Source organism: Hemiscyllium ocellatum, chromosome 2, assembly GCF_020745735.1.
Source record: "Hemiscyllium ocellatum isolate sHemOce1 chromosome 2, sHemOce1.pat.X.cur, whole genome shotgun sequence".
Classification (NCBI taxonomy): Eukaryota; Metazoa; Chordata; class Chondrichthyes; order Orectolobiformes; family Hemiscylliidae; genus Hemiscyllium; species Hemiscyllium ocellatum.
Genome location: NC_083402.1, coordinates 151,221,148 through 151,247,639, shown reverse-complemented (window position 1 = coordinate 151,247,639; position 26,492 = coordinate 151,221,148). Strand labels below are relative to the sequence as shown.

At 41.8% G+C, this 26,492-nt stretch overlaps 1 protein-coding gene across 2 annotated transcripts in view; it reads left to right on the top strand.

Annotated features, from left to right (window-relative positions):
• The window catches only part of LOC132825797 (fibrillin-2-like), a 327,149-nt gene that overhangs the window by 99,370 nt on the left and 201,287 nt on the right, over window positions 1-26,492 (top strand). For both annotated transcript variants that reach the window (XM_060841289.1, XM_060841280.1), the window contains exon 8: window positions 23,251-23,376. In XM_060841289.1, coding sequence (XP_060697272.1) covers window positions 23,251-23,376 — 126 coding nt within the window. The remainder of the gene's footprint in view (window positions 1-23,250; window positions 23,377-26,492) is intronic.

The following is a 26,492-nucleotide window of genomic DNA, read 5'->3' as shown; positions in this document are numbered from 1 at the left end:
ATCAAATCTCCCCTAAACCTTCTCTTCTCCAATGAGAACAGCCCCAAGTGCCTCAGCCTTTCCTCATAAGATCTTCCTACCATTCCAGGCAACATCCTGGTAAACCTCCTCTGCACTCGTTCCAATGCCTCCACATCCTTCCTATAGTATGGCGACCAAAACTGCACACAATACTCCAGATGAGGCCGCACCAGAGTCTTATACAGTTGCAACATGACCTCAGGACTCCGGAACTCAATTCCTCTACCAATAAAGCCCAGTACACCATATGCCTTCCTCACAGCACTATTTACCTGGGTGGCAACCTTCAGAGATCTGTGTACATGGACACCAAGATCCCTCTGCTCATCCACACTACCAAGTAGCCTACCATTAGCCCAGTAATCCATCTTCTTGTTACTCCTACCAAAGTGAATAACTTCACACTTAGCTACATTGAATTCCATTTGCCACATTTCTGCCCAGCTCTGCAACTTATCTATATCCCGCTGTAACCTACCACTTCCTTCCTCACTATCCACAACTCCACCGACTTTTGTGTCATCCGCAAACTTGCTTACCCAGCTTTCAAGCCCTTCCTCTAGATCATTTATAAAGATAACAAAAAGCAATGGTCCCAAAACAGATCCTTGTGGTACACCGCTAGTAACTGCACTCCAAGATGAACATAGTCCATCAACTACTACCCTCTGTCTCCTTCCAGCCAGCCAATTCCTAATCCAAACCTCTAATGTATCCTCAATGCCATACCTCCGTAGTTTTAGCATTAGCCTACCATGGGGAACCTTATCGAACGCCTTACTAAAATCCATATACACAACATCTACTGCTTTACCCTCGTCCACTTCCTTAGTCACCTTCTCAAAGAACTCAATAAGGTTTGTGAGGCACGACCTGCCCTTCACAAAACCATGCTGGCTATCCTTGATCACGTTATTCCTATCCAGATGTTCATAAATCTTATCCCTTACCATTCTCTCTAAGACTTTGCCCACCACTGAAGTCAGACTCACTGGCCTATAGTTACTAGGGCTATCCCTACTCCCTTTCTTGAACAAGGGGACCACATTCGCTATCCTCCAGTCCTCTGGTACTATTCCCGTTGACAATGACGACATAAAAATCCAGGCCAATGGCTCTGCTATCTCCTCCCTAGCTTCCCATAGGATCCTAGGGTAAATGCCATCAGGCCCAGGAGACTTATCTATTTTCATCCTTTCCAATATTCCCAGAACCTCTTCCCTGCATATTTCCAGGCCATCCATTCTAATCATTTGTGACTCCATATTCACATCAGCAACAGTGTCCTGTTCCTGAGTGAATACTGATGAAAAGTATTGATTTAGTGTCTCTCCAATCTCCTCCGCCACCACACACAACTTCCCACTACTATCCTTGACTGGACCGATACCTACCCTAGTCATCCTTTTATTCCTGACATACCTATAGAAAGCCTTGGGGTTTTCCCTAATACTACCAGCTAAAGACTTTTCATGTCCCCTTCTCGCTTCTCTTAGCTCTCTCTTTAGATCCTTCCTGGCTACCTTATAACTCTCTATCGCCCCAACTGAACCTTCACGCCTCATCTTTACATATGCCGCCTTCTTCCCTTTCACAAGGGATTCCAATTCCTTACTAAACCACGGCTGCCTCACAAGGCCCTTTGCACCATGCCTGACTGGTACATACTTATCGAGGACACATAGTAGCTGCTCCTTGAACAATCCCCACATCTCATTAGTGTTCTTCTCTTGAAGCCTGTTTTTCCAATCCACACATCCTAAGTCATGCCTCACTGCATCATAATTTCCCTGCCCCCAGCTATAACTCTTGCCCTGTGGCGCACACTTATCCCTCTCCATCACTAAAGTAAAAGTCACCGAGTTGTGGTCACTGTCCCCGAAGTGCTCACCTACCTCCAAGTCTAACACCTGGCCTGGTTCATTACCTAGAACCAAATCCAGTATAGCCTCACCTCTTGTTGGCCTGTCTACATATTGTGTCAGGAAACCCTCCTGCACACATTGGACAAACACCGACCCATCTAATGAACTCGAGCTATAGCTCTCCCAGTCAATATCTGGGAAGTTAAAGTCCCCCATAACAACCACCCTGCTACCTTCACTCTTTTCCTGAATCATCCTCGCAATATTATCCTCTACTTCTCTAGGACTATTAGGAGGCCTGTAGAAAACACCTAACAGGGTGACCTCACCTTTCCTATTTCTAACCTCAGCCCAAACTACCTCAGATGGCAAGTCCTCTTCCATCGTCCATTCCACTGCTGTAATACTATCTTTGACAAGTAATGCCACACCTCCCCCTTTTTTACCCCCATGTCTGATCCTACTAAAACATTTAAACCCTGGAACCTGCAACAGCCATTCTTGTCCCTGTTCTACCCACGTCTCTGTAATGGCCACAACATCGAAGTCCCAGGTACCAACCCACGCTGCAAGTTCACCTACCTTATTTCTTATACTTCTGGCATTGAAGTATACACACTTCAATCCACCCTTCTGTTTACAGACACCCTCCTTCGAGATCGCTGCATTATTCATAACCTCCCTACACTCAAGGTCCTGTACCCTAAAGCTACAGTCCAGGTTCCCATGCCCCGGCGGAGTTAGTTTAAACCCTCCCAAAGAGCACTAGCAAACCTCCCCCCAAGGACACTGGTGCCCCTCAGGTTCAGGTGTAGACCATCCTTTTTATAGAGGTCCCACCTTCCCCAGAAAGAACCCCAGTTGTCCAGAAACCGGAATCCCTCCCTCCTGCACCATCCCTGTAGCCACGCATTTAACTGCTCTCTCTCCCTATTCCTCGACTCTATCACGTGGCACAGATAACAAACCAGAGACTACAACTCTGTTTGTTCTAACTCTGAGCTTCCAACCTAGCTCCCTGAAAGCCTGTCTGACATCCTCACCCCTCTTCCTACCTATATCGTTGGTGCCAACGTGGACCACGATCTGGGGCTGCTACCCCTCCCCCTTAAGGACCCGGAAAACACGATCAGCGACATCACGTACCCTTGCACCTGGGAGGCAACATACCAACTCGAGGAGTTGAATGTAGAGAGTGTGGTGCTTGAAAAGCACAGCAGGTCAGGCAGCATCCGAGGAGCAGGAGAGTCGACGTTTCGGGCAGAAGCCCTTCATCAGGATGGATGATAAAGGATGATCATCAGCCCATTTCCTGATGAAGGGGTTTTCCAGCTCCACACTCTCGACTCTGATCTTCAGCATCAGCAGTCCTCACTTCCCCCTTGAGGGGTTGAATGGCCTACACTTGTCCCGATGTTTCTAGTGAGCCAGATGAAACAATCTGTGGTAATTGTCATAGTTTGCCTAGCTTTAAATTCCAGATTTAATTGAATTTAAATTCCACAAGCTGTCATGGTGGGATATTGCTACTTACCAATTTGTGTAAAATTCCGTAAATTTCACATTTATGGAATAATGGCATGTACCAGCCAGATGTGTGCAGTTGCATGAGATCAGGAGTTGACTTTATTAAACTCGTTGGCAAATGGAAATGCAGCAAGAGAACAACAGTTTAATGGATGCTTTATACAGTGTAGGTGAGTCAGAGTGAGGGAATAGAAGGGCATGGAGGATGAAGAGAAAAGGTCTGATGTCCTAGGTGTGGTTGCAGAGGGAAGGGGAGACTCAGTCAAAATTAAACAAATATATGACCATTTAAGGGTGTTGGCTGGCAGAGTCATTGTTGATGTTTTTTTTTGAGGCTGGGAGCTTTGTAGACTCATTGTAGGGTTATAGCATTTCAATTATCCCCTTTCAAGTTGGGAGCTTTGAAGTTTAGCCATATCCCACAGAGCAGTGCTTACAAAACTTAAGACTATTTCATTTACACTGCCAGCATTTAGAACGTTAATTGTAATCTCAATTGTAATTTTAATTTGAATTGTAATCCCGGAGAAAAGAGAGTGAAAATGCTACAAGGCTCTGGTTATGAAATCAGGACCAGCAGGCTGTTGGCAGAATCCTGGCATTGAATTGACATTATGGTGTCTATTATCATATGAACCCATAACTCGCAAGCACATATGTTTGATTTCTTTATTCAGTATTTTTTCTTTGTTCATTCATGGATGAGGGCATTGCTGGCTGGGGCAGCATTTATTGCCCATCCCTAATAGCCCAGAGGGCAGTTAAGAGTCAACCCCATTGCTGTGGGTCTAGAGTCACGTGTCAGCCAGACTGGGTCAGGATGGCAGAGTCCTAAAGGCATTAGTGAATAGGATAGGTTTTTCCAACAATTGATAACAGATTCATGGTCATCTTTAGACTCTTCTGATACTAAATTCTTATGACACTAAGTATGACACTAAGTTTGATAATTTAACTTAGTCTTCTGTTGAAATTTTATGTAATAAAATGTATAATAATTATTTTACCTTTACTTCTCATTAATTAAGTTTGTGACCTCCAGCTCCATTTTAGTGGCTTAATATCAGTAAACTTTATTGGAGTTGATTTTTAAAGTTACTGTCAGCGCAACATAAATGATTGGGGGAAGTACTTTATTTAATTTAAAGAATCTGTTCGTAAATTATGAGCAATGTAATGTTTAACTGAGAGTACATTACTTCCCTGTCAATAGTAGGAGAATACTTATTATTATTGACTGGGTAGATTCTCCACAGGAAAATCTCCAATATAGTTTAAAAAGCGGGCTCTCCCATTTACAAGTACAATGTGGAGTCATTTCTTCTTTCAGAAGGCTTATAGTCTTTAGAATTATGTTACTGAGACAGCAATGGAGGTTGAATCATTGAATATATTCAGGAGTGTGTTAGACAGAGTTTTGATCTACAAGGAAGTCAAAGATGAAGGTTGGAAGGCAAGAAAGTGGACTCATGATCACAATCAGATCAGTGATGAGGTGCATAGACTCAGCATTGGACTATTTTGCCACCTCAGGACCCACAATATCGGAGTGAACAAAGTCACCCCTCATCTTGGGGGTCTGTGTAGGAATGAGGTAAATATTAATAGTTTTCAGAACTGTCTTCCATATTGTAATGTCCCATTCTGCTGTGGTCAGCACTCTTCATTTGTTAGATTGTTAGATTACTACTTGTCATTCTATTTGGCTATTTTGCTCATGAATACAAATTATTTTAACAACATAAGTATGTTGTCAAATTTCATCAGGAACTTCAACTTTATTAGTCATCTGGTGAGAAAAAGACTTTTGACCGGTGGAAGAGTTTGAGGGCAGTTGCTGTTTTATCTAAAGTATTGTGATGTCACATAAGTTTTTAACAATGCTTAAAGATAGCATTGATAGATATTCTTACTTTATTCTTTCCCCTAAAGTGAGTTTGAAGTTGAATAGGTATGTTCACAAAAGTGATCCTCAAAGAACTATCCTCATTTTTTTTTCACAGCTGAGATGTCAAATGTTTTTTCAGCTGCAGTTAAACATACACATCTTTAGAATCAACGACATATGTGCTTGTTTTGATGATGGCGCCTGAAGAAACTACCCTGTTGACAAAAAAAAGTGCTTCTGCATAGCAAACAGGATTTAAAAGTGATATCTCCACTGAACCCTTAGTGCAGTGTCACGAACCGTATGTCTCATTCTTATCCAAGTAAACTGAGTAACATCACTCTTCAAACAGGGGTCATTTTCAGAATAAACATGTCCCATTGTCAAAGGTTATTCTGCATCAATCACGTAATACCCTTGCCTCAGTAGACAAATAAGTCATCCTTTCTTCAGTTGTCAATTTCACCTCCATAGGGATCATAAATTGAATTCCGTGGGAAAATGGCCACTGCCAACATAGTATGTACTCAAAAGGGATTTTGATCATTAAACTTTTGCCTGATTATTTGTCCTTGAAATTTTGTCATCAGCATTTGATTGCACTGTTCTGTGCATGTCATAGAATGTTACAGAGTTTAATTCATAGCTTCCCAGAATATCCTAAAGAATCTGACAGCCAAGTCAGTACATGTAAGTAATAGCAACAGTTGAAATGTAAAGAAATTCATCAGTTTGTTTACAAGATACCACAAGTCAGAGAGATAAATGATTAGGTTATCTGTTTTAGTGATGTTGGCCGAAGGATAAAAGTTGGCCAGTGTTTAGTGCTAGAAAATGAGGTGGGTAAGGGTAAGCTAAAGCCAAACTTTATTCACAGACCTGGAGGAGCCGGTGTTGGACTGGGGTGGACAAAGTAAAAATTTGCTCAAAACCAGGTTACAGTCCAACAGGTTTATCTGGAAGCACTAGCTTTTGGAGCGCTGCTCCTTCATCAGATAGCTATGGATCAGGATCATAAGACCCAGAATTTATAGCAAAAGACCATAGTGTCATGAACTGAAACTATAGTTACCTGATGAAGGAGCAGCGCTCTGACAGCTAGTGCTTCCAAATAAACTTGTTGGACTATAACTTGGTGTTGTCTGATTTTTAACTTTATTTACAGACATATACATTATAAATGGGCATCTCCTTATGCACACCCCATTTTCAATCTGTTGCTACTTAGAGGGGCAAAAATGAATTTGCGTTCATGCCCACAAACTGTACACAATCAAACACAATGGACACACAATTAAACAAGGTACAAGGTGTATCTCAACTTTTCATTAAGTAGTGCCACTGGTTTTGATTTTCTCAGACAGCATATTAGGCATGGGATTTGTTGGGTTTGCTTTTGTTATTGGAGAATATAAATGAGAGTTGGGGCCAAGCTGATCAAACCTAGCAACTGCCTCATTACACAGAGCATTGAAATGGGCAGCCACACATCAATAAATAATTCCAGTCAAGTGAACTTGTGCCAGTATTACCCTGCCCATGGCTTGCTAGTGTAGTGTAGAGGAACGCAGTGCTGTATCCTGCTGACCAGCTACACCAGCACACCCATCCAGCTGGACACGGTGCACGTTACTGCCTCCATGCCTTTCTGCCTGAAGAGGAGAATTAATTTCTCCCATGATGCTCTGGGTGCAAGAGGCGAGCTACTGTGCGCTACACGCCCTCTGTCTCAGAGGCAGGGTTGGAGGAGCCTGACCCGGTGCTAAGACACCTCAGACAGAGCGACAGAAAAGAAGAGGTAATGGATGCATAGCACAACAATGTGTGTTTAACCTTTAACATAACACATACCAAAAGCTGCTTTGTGGGTGAAGGAAGGAGGATTGAATAGCCATTGAGTGGCATTAGAAGGAAGTGGTGTCAAAGAAGTGGTCAAAGAGATATGTTTTAAAATCAAATGGGGGGGTTGATGTCATCAAGAACCCACAGAACAGTCCCTGACCCTGGGGGTTAACACAAACAAAAACAGAAATTGCTGAAAAACTGGAGAGAAAACAGAATTAACATTTCAGATCCAGTGATCCTTCTTCAAACTGGTTGTAGCTGGGAATATAACAGGAATCCTGTGTAGAGGAAATCTCAAGGAGATGGAAGAGAGAGAGTGAAAGGGGGATGAAGGTAGAGGAAGACAGTGTGACTGGGATGCATAGTACTCATTAAGAACCTTACCCATTTTCTCTGACTCCATGCATAACTTTCTGCCTTTGTCCTTGAGTGGGCCAACACTTTCTCTGGTTACCCACTTGGTCTTTTTTTTATGAATAAACGGCTTTGGGACTTTCCTTAATCCTGTTTGCTAAAGATATTTAATGACCCCTTTTAGCTCTTTTAATTCCTTGTTTCAGATTGGTCCTTCATTCCTGATTTCTTCCAAAGCTTTGTCTGTCTTTCTTTTGTATGCTTCCTTTTTCCTCTTAGCTAGTCTCCTAATTTCACCTGTCATCCATGGTTCCCTAATCTTGCCATTTCTATTCCTCATTTTCACAGGGCTATGTCTGTCCTGCAGTCTAACCAACCTCTCTTTAAAAGCCTACCACATATCAAATGTGGATTTACTTTCAAACAGCTGCTCTCAATCCACATTCCCCAGCTCCTGCTAAATTTCAGTATAGTTGGCCTTCCTTTAGGATGACTTTCGTCTTTGTCCATGAGTATTCTAAAACTTATGGAATGGTGATCACTATTCCCAAAGTAATCCCCCTACTATAACTTCACCCACCTGGACGGGCTCATTCCCCAACACCAAGTCCAGTACGGCCCCTTCCTGAGTTGGACTATTTACAGACTGCTCTAGAAAACCCTCCTGGATGGTTGTTACAAATTTTGCTCCTTCTAAACCTCTAACACTGAGTGAATCCCAGTCAATGTTGGGAAAATTAAAATCTGCCATCACCTCCATCCTGTTGTTCCTCCATCTTTCTATGATCTCTCTACATATTTGTACCTCTATCTCACACTCGCTGTTGGGAGGTCTGTAGTACAGCCCCAACATTGTTACCACACCCTTCCTATTTCTGAGCTCTGCCCATATTGCCTCACTGCTCGGGTCCTCCATAGTGCCCTCCTTCAGCACAGCTGTGGTATACTCTCTGACCAGGAATGCAACTCCTGCACCCCTTTTACCTCCCTCTCCATCCCACCTGAAACATCAATATCTGGGGATATTTAGTTGCCAATCATGCCCTTCCCTCAACCAAGTCTCAGTAATAACAATAACATCATACTCCCAGATACTAATCCAAGCCCTAAGTTCATCTACCATACTGACTACACTCCTTGCATTAAAACAAATGCACCTCAGACCACCAGTCCCTTTATTTAAATGCAGAGGGTTATGAACTATGAAATGACAGGACTGTTGGATTTTCTTTCCAAGGATTAAGCAGACTGGGGACTTATATGACTTGAAAGCTTCACAACTCATTCTGGATTAGTGGTGCTGGAAGAGTACAGCAGTTCAGGCAGCATCCAAAGTGCAGCGAAATCGACGTTTCGGGCAAAAGCCCTTAGAAAGTGCTTCACAACTCATGTCCAGCTTATCTATCTATTAGACATTCAAGGATGTTCTTCTGGCCCAAAGAGCGTCTGAACCCCCCTAAAGAGGTACCACATCTTCAAAATGGGGACTGGACTTTTCCAAATAAGGACAAACAATTTGAAGATGGGTGTTGAGAGTGAAATCTCTAAATTACCGGATGATACTAAGCTATGGAAAATTGTGAATTGTCAGGGTGATGCTGATTGACTTCAGAGGGACATTGACAAGTTGGACAAATGGACAGATACCTGCCAGATGATTTGCAATGCAGAGAAATGTGAGAATAAATTCCCAACAGTGTGGAAACAGGCTCTTCAGCCCAATAAGTCCACACCAACCCTTCAAAGAGTAACCCACCCAGATCCATTCCCCTACATTTAACTCCTGACTAATACACCTAACCTACACATTCCTGAACACTGTGGACAATTTAGCATGGCCAATTCACTGAACGTGCACATCTTTGGATTGTGGGAGGAAGCCAGAGCACCCGGAGTAACCCCATGCAGACCTGGGGAGAATGTGCAAACTCTACACAGACCGTCACCTGAGGCTGGAATCAAACCTGGGTGCCTGGTGCTGTGAGGCGGCAGTGATAACCACTGAACCACCGTGCCACCCTAAGGGGTACTACATTTCGGTGGAAGAAACACAGAGAGACAATACAGGCTCAATGGTCCAACTTTGAGGAGAGTACAGGAGCAGAGGGACCTCAGGATTCTCATGTATGATTCTCTGACGGTGGCCATACAAGTTGAAAAAGTCATTAAGAAGGCTTATAGGATCCTTGAGTTTATAAATAGAGGTAAAGAGTATAAAAGCAAGGAAGTAATGCTCCATCTTTACATATTGTTGGTCAGACCACATGTGGAGTATTGTGTTCAGTCTGGGCAGCATGTTTAAGGAAGGATGATCAAGTCCTGGAGAGAGTTCAAAGGAGACTTACTGGAATTACCCAAGGAAAGATGAAAGAGATTGGGCTTATTCTCCTTGGAGCAGAGTAGATTAAGACATGACCTTGTTAATGTGTTCAACATTATGAACAATTTTGATAATGTAAAGAAGGATATTCTAATTTCATGAGTTGGTATGTCACTAGGGGGTTACAATGTCAAGATTAACAGCAAGAGAGCTAGGAGTGAGATGAGGAGAAACCTGTTTACTCAGAGAGTGGTTAGGATTTGGAATGTGCTGCCTGGGGGAGTGGCAGAGGTGGGTTCCACAGAAGCTTTCAAAAGGGAGCTGGATATATATTTGAAAGGAATGAATTTAGAGGACCACGGAGATAATGTTGGAGAGGGGGACTAGGTGGGTGGCTCTTTCAGCAGCTGCAACATACACAATGGGTCACATGGCCTCTTTCTGCCCTGTAAAATTGTATGAGTCTATGATGCTTTAAAGACATTTGTAGGCAAAAATGATGTTGGATAGACCTGTGAAATAGGAAAGGCTGAATCTGTCGGTCATTTTGCCATTTGTCTGTTCTTCTTTCCATTCAGTGTGAGGGTCAAAGTGGGCTGTGTCAACTTCTGGCCATTTGTTTTACACTGTCACCACTGACTTTCTCATGGTCATCACTTAGAATCACAGAGATGTACAGTATGGAAACAGACCCTTTGGTCCAACCCATCCATACCAACCAGATATCCCAACCCAATCTAGTCCACCTGCCAGCACCCAGCCCATATCCCTCCAAAACCCTTCCTATTCATTTACCCCTCCAAATGCCTCTTAAATGTTGCAATTGTACCAGCCTCCACCACTTCCTTTGGCAGCTCATTCCATACCCATACCACCCTCTGTGTGAACGAGTTGCCCCTTAGGTCTCTTTCATATCTTTCCCCTCTCACCCTAAACCTATGCCGTCTAGTTCTGGACTCCCCAACCCCAGGGAAAAGACTTTGCCTATTTATCATATCCATGCCCCTTATAAATTTGTAAACCTCTAGAAGGTCACCCCGCAGCCTCAGACGCTCCAGGGAAAACAGCCCCAGCCTGTTCAATCTCTCCCCATAGCTCATATTCTCCAACCCTGGCAACATCCTTGTAAATCTTTTCTGAACCCTTTCAAATTTTACAACATATTTCCGATAGGAAGGAGACCAGAATTGCACGCAATATTCCAACAGTGGCCTAACCAATGTCCTGTACAGCCACAGTATGACCTCCCAACTCCAGTACTCAATACTCTGACCAATAAAGGATGGCATACCAAACGCCTTCTTCACTATCCTATCTACCTGCGACTCCACTTTCAAGGAGCTATGAACCTGCACTCCAAGGTCTCTTTGTTCAGCAACACTCCCTAGGACCTTACCATTAAGTGTATAAGTCCGGCTAAGATTTGCTTTCCCAAAATGCAGCACCTCGCATTTATCTGAATTAAACTCCATCTGCTACTTCTCAGCCCATTGGCCCATCTGGTCAAGATCCTGTTGTAATCTGAGATAACCCTCTTTGCTTTTGGATTAGTGGTGCTGGAAGAGCACAGCAGTTCAGGCAGCATCCGAGGAGCAGCAAAATCGATGTTTCGGTCAAAAGCCCTTCATCATTCCTGATGAAGGGCTTTTGCCCGAAATGTCGATTTTCCTGCTCATCGGATGCTGCCTGAACTGCTGTGCTCTTCCAGCACCACTAATCCAGAATCTGGTTTCCAGCATCTGCAGTCATTGTTCTTACTTAGCTCTCTTCGCTGTCCACTGCACCTCCAATTTTGGTGTCATCTGCAAACTTACTAACTGTACCTCTTATGCTTGTACAACTGGCTGCCATTCACATTTATTCCACATTCACTACACTGAGCAGGATGAGTTTTAAATATTTTATACTACAGAGGCCTGGCACTGAGCTATGGCGAACTCTGCTGATCAGGGTCATCCAGTTAGAATTACAATGGTTGATTGCTTTTACTTCCTATTGTTGAGTCAGGAGTGAGACCTTTCATTTTGTACATAGGTCACATCCAATAGTTTCTAACAATCAAGACAGATATAGCAGTGATCACATTACATTCATTCATCAACTCTTTTGAGTCTTCAAAGAAGTTCAAAAACGTTAGGTTGCATGTTCTGCCTTTCAGAGCCTTTTAAATATGGTTGAGTAGCTTTTATGTTGAAATAATAAAAGGATGACATTGTTTAAGTGTGCTGTATCCTATAATACTTTTATTCATCATGTTTCTTTCAAGTTAATACGTCGGGCTGAATCTATGAGTTTTTTTTTTGCTTTGTTTTTTTTAAGTTGCTTTGAGTTTTTTGGGAATGATTCATGCTACAAAGCCCAGTGAGATTTCTTGCTGAATGTTATGAAATATACCTCATTAGTAACCGATCCCACTCATGAGCATTCCTCATGTCCGATACTATCTCCAACTGACCACATACCGGTCACAGAAACACACCAAGTGAATATTCACCAAAAGGCCAGCAAATTAGGCATTCATTTTACTGGCATGGATATGCGATCAGAAACTCAACGCAGAGTTAACTATAAATTGCTTGTGTGTAATCTAATTCAGCCTCGGATAAATGTATAGTGTTAGATTTCTTCACACATTAAAGTAGATTTTTAATGTTGCTAAAAGGAGGCAAGAAGAAGAACAATACATCACAGGGACCAAGCCCTTCGGCCCATCAAGCCTGCAGTATTCCTTATTTAGTTCCATATTATTGACCACACACGGTTTCTATCCCTTTGTTTGCCTCCTGTTCATGTGTCTAAGCCTAAATGTAAGCCTAAATGTTGCTAATGTGCCTGTGTCCACCATCTCCACTGACAGTGTGTACTAGGCACACACTACCCTCTTTGTGAAAGATTTTCCCCACACTTCTCCTCTAAACATTCCCCCCTTCACCTTGAACCTGTGCCCCCTTGTAGTTGACCTTTCCACTCTAGAAAAAAGCCTCTGTCTACCCACGCTATCTGTGCCTGTCTATAATTCTGTCGACCTCTATCAGATCATCCCTCTGTGCCTGTCATTCAAGTGATAACAATCCGGGTTTATCCAACCTCTCCTTATACCTAAAATCCTCCAGACCAGGCACCATCTTCATAAACCTTTCCTGCAACCTTTCTAAATCATCCACGTTCTCTTATAAATCTGGTGACTAGAACTGCATGCAGTATTCCAAATGTGGCCTAATTAAAGGTTTAGGAGAAAGTGAGGACTTGCAGAAGCTGGAGGTCAGAGCTGAAAATGTGTTGCTGGAAAAGCGCAGCAGGTCAGGCAGCATCCAAGGAGCAGGAGAATCAACGTTTCGAGCATGAGCCCTTCTTCAGGAATCTTTTCACACACTTTTCCAGCAATACATTTTCAGCTCTAATTAAAGGTTTACTTAGATAAATTGAAGCATACCATCTTGCACTTACTGGGGCTAGCACTCAAGAAAAAAACTTCAGAACGGTGACAAAAATTTACTCAGCATGAGAAAAGAATGCTGAGTGGTTGGGCCATCTATTCTCATGCTATTGGGACGTGCATTACTCGCGAGAGTATTCCTAGCTGCTGACTTGCTCTTGTCACCATCATGTTTATGTGGTGAGCCCAGTTGAGTTTCTGGTTACTGGTCACCCCTAGAATGTTGAAAGCGAGGGAATTTAGAGATGGGAGCACTATTCAACGTTAAGAGGCAATGGTTAGATTGTCTTTTATTGGAAATGACCATTGCCTGGCATTTGAGAGCATGAATGTTCTGAGATAATAAAGGAAATATTCAACCTTTCAAACCAATAAAAATGGACAAAAGATCCGAATTCCACAGGTGAGGTGAGAGTGACTGCCTTTGACAACAAGGCCATACTGGGCCAAAATTGACAGGAAAGAGCCCCAGAAAGACGAGAGTCAATGGGAATCAGAGGGAAAATGCCCACTGTTGAATTTATACCTGGTACAAAGGAAGATGGTTCCTCCCTGCACATTGTTCAGCACCATGTATGAATTCTCCAATACTGAAGCAGTCTTTATCCAAATGCAGCAAGACCTGGACAGCATCCAGGCATGGGCTGACAAGGGGCAAGTAGCATTAATTTCAATGCCAGACAATGACCATTTCCAATTAGAGGTAATCTGACCATAACACTTTGACTCTCAGAGGCATTGCCATAACTGAATTCCCCATGAGCAACATCCTGGGGGATACCATTGACCAGAAACTAAACTGGACTGGCCATCTCAGTACTGGAACTATGAGGACAGTCAGTAGTTATCTTTTTCCTCTTTCTACGTCATTGGTACCTGTGTGGACCACGACAGTTGGATCCATCTCCTCCCACTCCAGATTCCTCTGTAGCCCAGCTGAGAGATCCTGAACCTGGGCACCAGGCATGCAGCAAAAGTCTTTGGAACTCTCGATCCTGGCCATAGGGAATGGTGTCCATTCTCCTGACAGTACTATATCCAGTTACAGCTACATTTCTCTTTTCTCCTCCCCCCCTCTTGAATGACTCCCTGGTCAGTTTTCTCATCCTCGCTATAACTCCCACTCTCATTCACAGAGGGAGCAAGAATTTCAAACCTACTAGACAAGCTGAGGAGCTGACTCTCCTTCAGTATTACTTCCTGGATCCCTCGACCTGCCTCTCTCGCAGTCACACCCTTCTGTCCCTGGCCACTGACCAAATTCAAGGTCGTTAATCTAAGGGGTGTGACTGCCTCCTGAAACACCTCATCCAGGTAACTCTCACCCTCTCTGATGTGTCGCAGTGTTTGAACCTCAGACTCCAGCTCATCAATTCTGAGCCAGAGTGTCTCAGGCAACCAACACTTGGTAGAGATGTGATCACTGAACCACAATGGGGCTCACCAGATCCTAGATCAACGGCAGGTATAACTCATCACTTGGATCGGAATCTTTACTTTAGTTAATTAATATTTAATTTGTTTTGAAATGTCTTACTGGTCTTTAGTTTTTTATTCCACAAAATACTTCTCCTATTTACCTTGATTCTGAAAGCAACTTAGAATAGCTATTAAAATTAGTAGTTATATCTCAATCAATGAAGATACAGTTTTCCCGTCATGTCACCCCCTGTTCCATTCACTGCTCCCCGGCTGTTGCCCCCCTCTCCCCCCACAGTCTCAATCACTGGGTTCACCTCCCTCTAAACAGCTTCTTGCTCTGATGCTGCAATCTCTTCCAGTTTGGTTTTGTTTGGATGAAGGTCCATTGGAGGTGAACAGCAGGCTGAATTCGCCAGGTGCCTGCCCTGATTTCCATATCCAACAATTCTCAATGAAGGTCACTACAGAGCAGTATAATAGAGCCATGAACAAGGCATTTAACAAGTACAGGAATGATTCCCTTTAACTGGCATTTCACTGCTCCCTGGTGGGGGAGCCAGTCTTACTACTCAGCAAAAGCATTAAAGATGGCACAAGATGGTCCAAAGGTCAATGTAGGCTTCACTGGACTTCCCATTCTGATTCTGCCACAGATTGCCCCATCCTCTCCATGTTGTTCAGGCCCCTGTAAGATATCAGTCCAGACTCTGATCAAAGCAAGTGTATTTGTATTCTTCTATGCATTGGTTATGTAAAAGAGCATTTTAAACATATTAGCATGTGAAAATGTTTAAGTGTACACATGCATGTAACAGTTAAGTATATTACAGAATTTAGCTGCACTAGGGTGGCACGGTGGCACAGTGGTTAGCACTGCTGCCTCACAGTGCCTGAGACCCGGGTTCAATTCCCGACTCAGGCGACTGACTGTGTGGAGTTTGCACGTTCTCCCTGTGTCTGCGTGGGTTTCCTCCGGGTGCTCCGGTTTCCTCCCACAGTCCAAAGATGTGCCGGTCAGGTGAATTGGCCATGCTAAATTGCCCGTAGTGTTAGGTAAGGGGTAAATGTAGGGGTATGGGTGGGTTGCGCTTTGGTGGGTCGGTGTGGACTTGTTGGGCCGAAGGGCCTGTTTCCACACTGTAAGTAATCTAATCTATTTCGAAGATGTGTATATAACATAGAAAATCACCTTTTAAATACGCTTGGCTCAGCAGTAAAGTCAGAAAGCACCTCGTTATGTCTTAACCAACACTGTTCTCATTGACCTTCGGGTGACAGATAATAATTACAAATTAGTAACAGAAACCTTTCTGTGGAACAACGATGTACAGTAAATGTTCCAGAGGGTATTCATTTCAACCAGTCGTGTGGTTTGGCAACAATGGTTAAATTTGCTATTTGTTGGATCACTATTCAGAACTCACTACAAATTCAAGTGAGGTCGAGACAAAATCAATTTTTATTTAATTTTTGTGACCCCTTTTTTTCAAATTTCCTTTTAAGTATAGTTTGCTTGATTATATTCCTTCTGCTGTGTTTCTAAGCATAAGCATTTGTAACAAGAAAAATACTTGTTCCTTTTTGTAGTGCCTTTCTCAACCTTAGAATATTCAGAATTGTTCTGCAGCAAAGTATTTCTGAAGCGAAGGCATTTTTATGAAAAGGAAACTCATGGAAGTAAAGTTCCCTTCCTTTGTTAGTCTGTGCCATCTTATCTCCATTGTGGGTCAGATGCTTCATGAGTTGTACAGATAATGAGTGAAGCCGCTGATTACCAGTTTTCATGAAAACACTGGATCATTAAATTCACCAATAAAAGGGCACAGTTCTATGTAATGAACTTGGGTTTGACATTTTCAGTAACCATAAATCAGTCGTACTCTCTGTGGAGAGCAAATGCTACCACTATGTAGCCAACTATATTTTATAGGGGACCCTCATAAATGTTGCAAGATTATCAAAACAAAAGGCTGTTTTGAATACAGGCTGCTTTGTCTTTGTTTCCAGCACTTCTTGTGTTTGTTACTTCTGGCAAAAATTTACTTTAAAATATATTTTAAACTATATTTTAAAACTCATTTTGTTTATGTTATTTTATTTCACTTTGTTTTGTGGTGTATGGACACATGGAGATTATCAGCTGTGTAATTGAAGACATTTATAGGTAGTGGTCAAGCAATTATTGTTGGAACTATTCAACAACTCAGTTTTGAGTTTGAGTACAACGCTGATCAAGCAGAAACATCTTTCATCAAGAAATCAAATGGATGAGTACCCGTGATGTAACAACACATGAAGCATCTTGCCTTTAGAAAGCAAATTACCAACTCCTCAGGATCACTGAAATGCTTTGTGTCATTGAATTGCTTTTTGTAAATGTTGTGCAGTGTGAGGAAGGCATGCAGCTATTTTGCATACAGTACAAATAGTAAATCATATGAATAGTCATTAAATCCACTGGTGAAGAGAGCAAGTGTCTAATCCATTCAGGAGGTGAGGGTGTTGCTGGCTCAGCCCTAATTCCCCAGAGGGCAGTTAAGAGTCAAGTACATTGCTGTACGTTTGGAGTCACATTTAGGCTAGACCAGGTAAGATTGCCTTCCCAAAGGATGTTAGTGAACCGGATGGGCTTTTCCAACAATGGAATCATGGTCAAATCTTAATTCCAGATTTTTATTTAATCTGGTGGGATTCAGACACAGATTCCTGGAGCATTATCTGGGTGTCTGGGTTAACAGTCCTGCAATAATACCATTAGGCTGTCCCTTCCCCTGTTGGACAAGAGAACTTTCTTCCATTTTTTGAATAGTGCAGAAAGATCTTTAATGTACACACTGAACACAGTCATCATAGGGCCTAGATTCCACGCCTCATTTAAATCATAGTTCTTCAACAATCCAGGAGACTTTTGGTATGCAGTAAGGTGCCAGTTTAGAACATATTATTGGAATGAAGTTCAAATCTTCAGATGCAGTACTGCTACAAACTGAACTAACCAGACTGACCACGGTCAATGTGGGTCACGCAGACCTCGTGTGGAATACAGCTACCAAATCAGATGTTAACTGTTAGTTGATTTTAGCAAATGCTCCAATTGCCAAGCAATAATGCCATTTGAAACAGCCAAAGAAACATATGCAACCATTGGATATTTGCCATACAGAAGCCATTTGGGCCATTGTGTCCCCTCCGGGGGAGTAACTCTGCTAGTTATTTGGGGAGAGTCTGTGATGTTGCGGTAATGTCATAGGGCAGTGTTCCAGACCCAGCTTAATGATCTGAGGTCAAGGGTTAAAATTCCAACATGGCAGATATTGAAAACCTGAAGTAAAAAGTTAGACTAATTATGACCAAGCGTTAATTGACATAAAAGTTCACTAATATCATATCGGGAAATAAATCTTGCCATCCTTACGTGGGCTGCTCTATGTGACTCCAGGCCTACAGTAACGTGGTTGACTCTTAAATGTCTCTGGGCAATTAGGGATATAAAATAAATCCCGGTCGAGTCAGTGACAGCCACATCCCGGGTGTAAATAAAGTCCTTTCTTCTTTGGTTTAACCACTAACCTGATCTGCTGATCATATGCCCACCTGGAGAGGTGTGTGCTGGTTCTCTGTTATAGTCATAGAATCATATGTACTGCACAGCAGTTCATCCATGCCGACCAGATATCCCAACCCAATCTAGTCCCACCTGCCAGCACCAGACCATATCTCTACAAACCCTTCCTATTCATATACCCATCCAAATGCCTCTTAAATGTTGCAATCATACTAGCCTCTACCACTTCCTCTGGCAGCTCATTCTATACACATATACCCTCTGCCCCTTAGGCCCCTTTTATATCTTTCCCCTCTCACCCTAAACCTATGCCCTCTAGTTCTGGCCTCCCCCACCCCAGGGAAGAGACTTTGTCTATTTATCCTATCTACATCCTTCATGAATTTATAAACCTCTATAAGGTCACCCCTCAGCCTACGGCACTCCAGGGAAAACAGCCCCAGCCTATTCAACCTCTCCCTATTGTTGGTATTTCATCATCATGTATCCATTGGTGTCCCTCAGCATCACCACATCATCACCATCAGAGTATTCTTCCTCACTAACTCCATGCCTGATTAGTAACACTGTGATCAGTAAAGATGTTGTATGACCTGGACTGTTTGCAAGTTCCAGAAGCCTTTGCTGGAATTCAAGTATTTGTATTTCTGACTCTCACTCTCTGCTCATTGTGCAGCTTTGATGGATCTCTAATCTGTTCACTTATTGTACATCACGTTCATTCTCATCTGTCTTTGAAGGAGAATGTGATGTCTCTTGGAATAAAGTTAAAAATCACACAACCCCAGGTTAAAGTCCAACCAGTTAATTTGGAAGCACTAGCTTTCAGAGCACTGCTCCTTCATCAGGTAACTGTGGAGCAGGATCATAAGTCACAGAATTTATAATAAAAGATCACAGTGTCATGCAACTGATACAGTACATTGAACAAACCTAGATTGCTGTTAAGTCTTTCATCTTTTAGAATCTGTTGGAGATTCAGTTCATTAAATGTAAATCCCAGAACTTCTTTGAAGTTACTTTCTCAAGATAACTGAAGGGTTCATGTCACACTACAGGTGACCCCACTACAGCACACACACACACTCAAACATGTGCACACACCCTCTTATAGGCTTACACTCTGTCACATACAAACACCCTATTAAGCACGTACACATGCAAACACACACTCTCTCTTCCCTCACATGTATACATAAACACATACACACACACACACATATATGTCAATGGGCTGAATTTGCATTTGCAGAATTGTAATTACAGATACACTCTGTTTTGTTTAAAAATCACACAATCTGCAGGCAGTCAATGCAGGCGGTCAATCCATGAAACATTTTATAAATTCCCATTTTGGAAATAGAACCAGTCTGACTCAAGACTGGGATATAGACAGACTCTAACCTCACACTTTTAATGCATTATTGGAGCTGAGATGTCACTTTTTTTTAGTAAAACCTTAAATTATCTTGAGAATGTGACTTGAAAGAAGTTCCAGAATTTATATATTAATGAACCAAAACCTGCGATCCATTCAAAAAGATAAAAGACTTAAAAGCAATCTAGGCTTGTTCAATATGTTGTATCAGTTGCATGACATTGTAATCTTTTTCTATAAATTCTGTGTCTTAGTGATCCCTGGTCCTCAGCTACCTGATGAAGGAGCAGAGCTCTGAAAGCTAGTACTTCCAAATAAATCTGTTGGACTATAACCTGGTGTTAAGTGATTTTTAACTTTGTACACACTAGTCCAACACCAGCTCCTCCACATCTTGGAATGGCTAGACAGTTAGTTGCTAGGTAAGGGTACTTGCACGTGCCTGGCATTAATTGTACTGGGGATGGTAATCACTTCTTCATTCAATTTGAAAATCTTGCTTATGTTGTCCAACATTTACTAATTGTTGATTTGATAATGTGGGCCATATGTTCCATTACTCCATTGGAGTGTGCATTGTGGAACAATGATTTTTGTCACTCCCACTTAGTACAGCTGTTTTAAACTAGTTTTGTCAGTGTTTGAATCCATTGTTGGACACTATCTGAATCTGTGCAAATACAACCAAGTACAATCTCTCTAATCTGTTCTGTTACTGAAGTATGTCTAGGCCAACATTCAGCTTGTAGTTTACAATAGAGGAGCAGGCTTCCATTAGTGTGTCGTGCTTAAGTGATCCAAGTTCAGATTGAGTATGTGGTCTTTCTACCATCAGGGCATATGCTATGATGTTTTTAAGAGCATATCTCTTAAAGGCATACTGACTGTAAAACATAATACTACACACCGCCTATTCCAAGCACACACTGTATAGATTCACCACACTCCGGCTTAAGAAGTTTCTCTTTATCTCCATTCTAAAGGGTCTTCTGGTATCTTGTTTTTTGTTTTGCTGATCATCTTAAATCTTTCATACACCCTCTATAAAGCATTTATATCCTTCTTTAAAATGTGGTGCTCAGATTGGATATAGAGCACTGTGTAAGACTGAACAATGTTTAATAAAGACTCATTCTAACCTACTTTTTTTCTGGACTCTGTGCCTCTATTTATAAAGCCATATGGCTTTATAATGACTTTCTCAACTTGTTCATCCACCATTAATGATTTGTGTGCACATCCCACTCTATGTGTCTCTATGTTCTTGCACTTCCTTGACAATAGTGTCCTTTATTTTATATTACCTCCATGTGTCCTTCAGACCAAAATGTATCACTTCACACCTCTCTGCACTATGCTATGTATGTGTCTGTCTCGTCCACCCGTCAGGCTTCATCCTTTCAAAGGTTATCACTATACTCCTCATAATTTGCCATGTTTCTAACTGTTCTGTCAACCACGAATTTTGAAATTATGCCTTGCACACACAAATCTAAGTCATTCGTTTATACTAGGACGGTTGTGCCTTGATGTCCTGCTGTTCTTGGAAGAGTGTAGAGCATCTTTTACATTTATCTAAACAGACAGACAAAAGTTCAGGTGAGTGTCTTATCCAGAAAGCAGGATCTCCAAGTGTGGAGCATTCCGACAGTTCAAGTGCCTGCAGGACCCTTTGCTCAAATCTGGGAAGGTATTTGAATCCTTTTCCTCTTCCTTTGTGTCAAGACCCACACTATTTGTATGAAAGTACACTGTTCTACATTTAATGACATTTTTAATAACTTATTTTACCTTTGATTTTTTGATTATCGAAGTACAGATTATCGGTGTCAGTATGATTCAATGGCAGTTCATCAGTTATTACAATGAATATTTAGTTGAACAGATGTGAACTGCAGAAAAACAAACACTTTGCATCAGATTTCCTATATGTTGGAAAGAAAAAGTTAAATTTTGCTTCAAAGTTTCTTGAAATAACATTAACTGCTACTGAGCATTTAACTATTAAATATTACAATCAATGATTGAAGTCCAGATCTAATTCTGTGAATTGAAGGGCTCCTTGGCCCAAACTCACATTGGCCTTCTTCATGAAATTCCTGTTGCCCTGCTTGGCACCTCTGCCCCATTACTCAAGCACTTCTCTATTTAGACATTACCACAAAATTCAACTGTGTAATGACCGTCATGAATCACAGCTGCCAAGTGAGTGCACTGTTTTATTTGGCATATACAATAGGATATTAATACATGAGTTAACTTGGAGACTTGTTTCACATTTTCTGCTTCAGCTTTTGAAGACAGTTTCCAAACATATCTGTTTTCAACATCCTGTAGGAAAGGAGACAACACTTGCCCTTATTTTATGGTGTTTCGGGCCTCCTCCATCTAGCTTGTTTTTTCTCCCCCTAACATCTGTCTTGGATATTTTCAAACATGATTGCCTGCTCTCTGCCTTTAGACAGTTACTGCCTTGTCGTGTGAATTGTGCTTTCTTGAAAAGAGGAGTTAAAGCTGTTAGTATTTGCATAAAAGGGTATTGAAGATGTGGATTATTTTCCAAATGTAGTAAACTGATGATTAGTACATCAGAACATTTGTAATAATAATGTTTAACCACATGTACTATGTGTTCTGAGAAAAAAAGTACTCTTGTAAACTTGAATGCCAAGTATACTAGTACAAAATCTCATAAGGTGACCATGGACACCATCCAGTGCAGTCTACATTTCATCTTACAAAACCTGAAAATATTCTATGTCCATATGATGATGTCCTCTCAATAACTGTGACTAACCAACAAGCATGAAGTTTGATTTCAATGCAGTTGTACTCATGAGAGCTGTGAGGTAGAGTCCTTATGTGTATTCAAGACTGAGATAGATTATTGATCAATCAGGGAATCATGGATGACAGGGAAAGGTCAGGAAAGTGGATGTAAGGAATGTTGGATCAGCCATGATCCTATAGAATGACAGAGCAGTGTTCATATTTCTCATGGTATTATGATCTTATGTTTTCTTTCTTCGCATGAGGTGTTGGATACAAGAACATGAATATAATACTACCCAAAACACTGGCTAGGCCACAAATGGCACTTTATATACAGTCTGGTCACATACAGGAAGGGCAAGTACAGAGGACATTTACAGGAATGTTGCCAGAGCTTGAAATTGTAGCTATGAGGAAAGATTGGATATGATGGGGTTGTTTTCCTAAGAATGGATGAGACTAACGGGTGACTTAGTTGCGATGTATAAAATAGTGAGAGGTTTGGAAAGAGTGGGCAAGTAAGACTTGTTTCTCCAAGCAGAGAGGTCAGTTATCAGGGAGCACAGATTTAAAGTGATTGACAGAAGGATTAGAGGGGACATGAGGAAAAATGTTTTCACTCAGAGGATGATAGGTCCAGATTTGGATGTAAGTAAATCTATTCAAAAACCACACCCACTGCTGTTAACGATGATCGTTCACTTGGACTTGAGAGGTGTCTTAACATTCTGGGTATCTAGATTATCAGTTAAGTTCTTGCAAATGTAGCAAATCCATCATTCATAAAGACAGGTCCCATCTGGTTACAATTTTGTATAATTCACTGATTTCTTTTCCTTTTTTTGTTTATTTTTCAGATATTGATGAATGTCGAACCATCTTTGGTGCCTGTGATAGAGGCGAATGCACCAATACTATTGGCAGTTATTACTGTACCTGCCCCCATGGCTATGTCACATCTGCAGATGGTTCTCAGTGCATCGGTGAGTTTAAAAAATACACAAAGCTGAGAGATAATATTCTAAAAGTGAAAACAAAAGTTTGCCAAGTATAACAGCAATCTATCATTCTGTTGTTCTATTTGTTTTGGGCAGAATTCTGAGCAATTGCTTTATCAATGAAATATTTCTCTATAAATTACTCAAAGGAATGTTCTGAAAGGGACACCTGTGACAGGATTGAAATAAATGGTTATTTAGACTGAGGGATTGGTATTGAAATCATTGTTGGACACCAGTTATGTGACATTAATCATAAATTCCTGCCAGTATTATGAATAATTTATTTTCATTATCTTAAATATAAGTCTATTATTCGATAACTTTATTGTTGTTATCAAGCAGAAGAGAAACTCCTATTGGAAGGATGTTGTGAAACTTGAAAGGGTTCAGAAATGATTGAGAAGGAATTTGCCAGGGTTGGAGGGTTTGAGCTATAAAAAGAAGCTGAATAAGCTGGGGCTGTTTTCCCTGGAGCGTTGGAGGATGAGAGGTGACCTTATATAGGTCTATAAAATCATGAGAGGCATGGATAGGATAAATAGACAAGGTCTTTTCCCTGGGTTGTGAGACTCCAGACTTGGGAGCATAGGTTTAGGGTGAGAGTGGAAAGATTTAAAAGGAACCTAAGGGGCAACATTTTCACGCAGAGAGTAGTATGTATATGGAATGAACTGCCAGAGGAAGTGATGGAGGTTGGTACAATTATAACATTTAAAAGGCATCTGGATGGGTATATAAATAGGAAAGGTTTAGAGGGATATGGGCCAAGTGCTGGTAAATGGGACAAGATTACTAAAGGATATCTGGTCGGCATGGATGAGTTGGACCGAAGGGTCTATTTCCGTGCTGTACATCTGAATGACTCTGTGACTTTATGTAGTTGAAAAACATAAGTACTGAAAAAGCTCAGTTGTTCTGGCAGCATCTGTGGGGATAGAAAAACCAAGTTAACGTTTCAAGTCCAATAGCTCTTCTTTGAAACTTCAGACTGAAGAACATTGATGGGATTTGAAACCTTCACTGTGTTTTTTTCTCTCTCTACAGTTCCTGCTGAGCTTCTCCAGCACTTTGTTTCTGTTTCAGATGGCCAGTATCTGCAGTCCTTTGCATCGGTTCAAGCAGCAACATGTAAATATTTTGCTAAATGGTGATAATTTAATACAGTGGAGCTTGGAAGATGAAATGGTTGGAAGGGCAGAGCAATGGCAGATGAAATGGAAACCTGATCACTGTGAGGTGATGCACTTTGGAAGAAGCAACAAGACATGGGAGTACTCAATGAATGGCAGGACAGTAGGAAGCTCGGAGGAACAGCGGGACATTGGGGTGCTCGACCGCCCCAAGGTGGACAGGGCAGGTTAATAGAGTAATTAAGTAGGCTAATGGGATGCTTATCTGAAACAGTCATGGCAGAGATTACAAGAGCAGAAAGGTTACGTTAGAGCCGTACAGATCTTTAGTTACTCCACTGCTGGAGTACTGTGTGCAGTTCTGGTCCCTGCAATGTTGGAAGGATGTGATTGTAATGGAGGGGCTGTAGAGGCGATTCACCAGGATATTGCCTGGGATGGAACTCGAGTTGTTTACTTTGGAGCAGAGAAGGCCGAAAGAGTGGGGGGTGAGGGGTGGGGGTGGGATTGCTGATTGAGGTGTGTACGTTTATTAGGGTTATGAACAGGTTGGATATCCCCTTAGTTAAAGGGTCAATAACAAGGGTGCACAAATTTAACCTAAAAGTTAGGATGTTTAGAGGGGATTTGAGAAAAAACATTTTAACCCAGAGGTTGGAAGCAATCTGGAAGGTACCTCCTGAGAGGGGAGTTTAGGCAGGAAATGTTAAAATGTAGTTGGATGAATACTTGAAGTATCATAACATTCAAGGCTATGAGCTTAGTGTGGAAAAATGTTACTAGTGTACTTTCCATTCCTATGTCTTATGGTCTTATACTAAATGGCTTCAAGGCAGAGATTCATAGATTCTTGATGTCTCGAGGAATTAAGGGCTACGGGGAGAATGCGGGTAAGTGAAGTTGAAATGCCCATCAGCCATGATTGAATGGTGGAGTGGTCTTACTTCCACTCCTATGTCTTATGGTCTTACTTTTGGCAGTATAGACTTAATGGGCTGAAGGGCCACTTCTGTATTATATGATTCTATAAAGAATTTATCAAGGTGTACAGTATACAGGTAACACTCAAAGTGTTGGCGATCTAATTGAGTTATAGCCAACACATTTTACAAGTTCATGTTTTAGGAACAGCGTTCCCTATTCACCAACTGCATTGCAACCAATTTGCGTTAACAAAAGACATGCTATATCAGAGCTGACAGTAGTCTCAAAGGGACCATTCTCACATGAGAGAGAGAGATAACAGGTGGGGCTTTAACTTGAGGGTCACCATGCCTCAGGCAAGGGGAGAGGTTGAGAAGGAGAGTCTTTCACGGTGACTTCAACTAGTGTCGGAACTGAACCCATGCAGTTGGGCATCTCTCTGCATCACAAACAAACTCTCCAGCCAACTGAGCTAATTGACCCTCACTTGAGAAAAGAATGCTCATTACTTTTGGTGAATTGAACCGTCGTGTTACACTATCATATCCAGCGAGGTCAACAAACTTTTTACAATAGATTTTGACACAATATTATGATCTGTATGGGAGGGTGGCACATCGTCTTAGCAACAGATACCTTGGAATGGCACATGACAGGATTAATGGCAGGATGAACATACACAGGTTGTAAATGGATAAGTGAACCGATTGATACGTGGTGAGAGTTTTTTTGTACAGAATAAATATGAATTTGGACCAACTGAATTTGCATGATTCTAGATTAGAGTGGTGCTGGAAGAGCACAGCAGTTCAGGCAGCATCTGAGGAGCAGTAAAATCGATATTTCGGGCAAAAGCCCTTCATCAGGAATACAGGCAGAGAGCCTGAAGGGTGGGAGGTAAGTGAGAGGAGGGTGGGGGTGGGGAGAAAGTAGCATAGAGTACTCCCCAAGTGAGTGGGGGAGGGGAAGAAGGTGACAGGCCGGGGGTGGGGGGGAGGGGGGAGTGGATAGGTGGAAAAGAAGATAGGCAGGTAGGACAAGTCA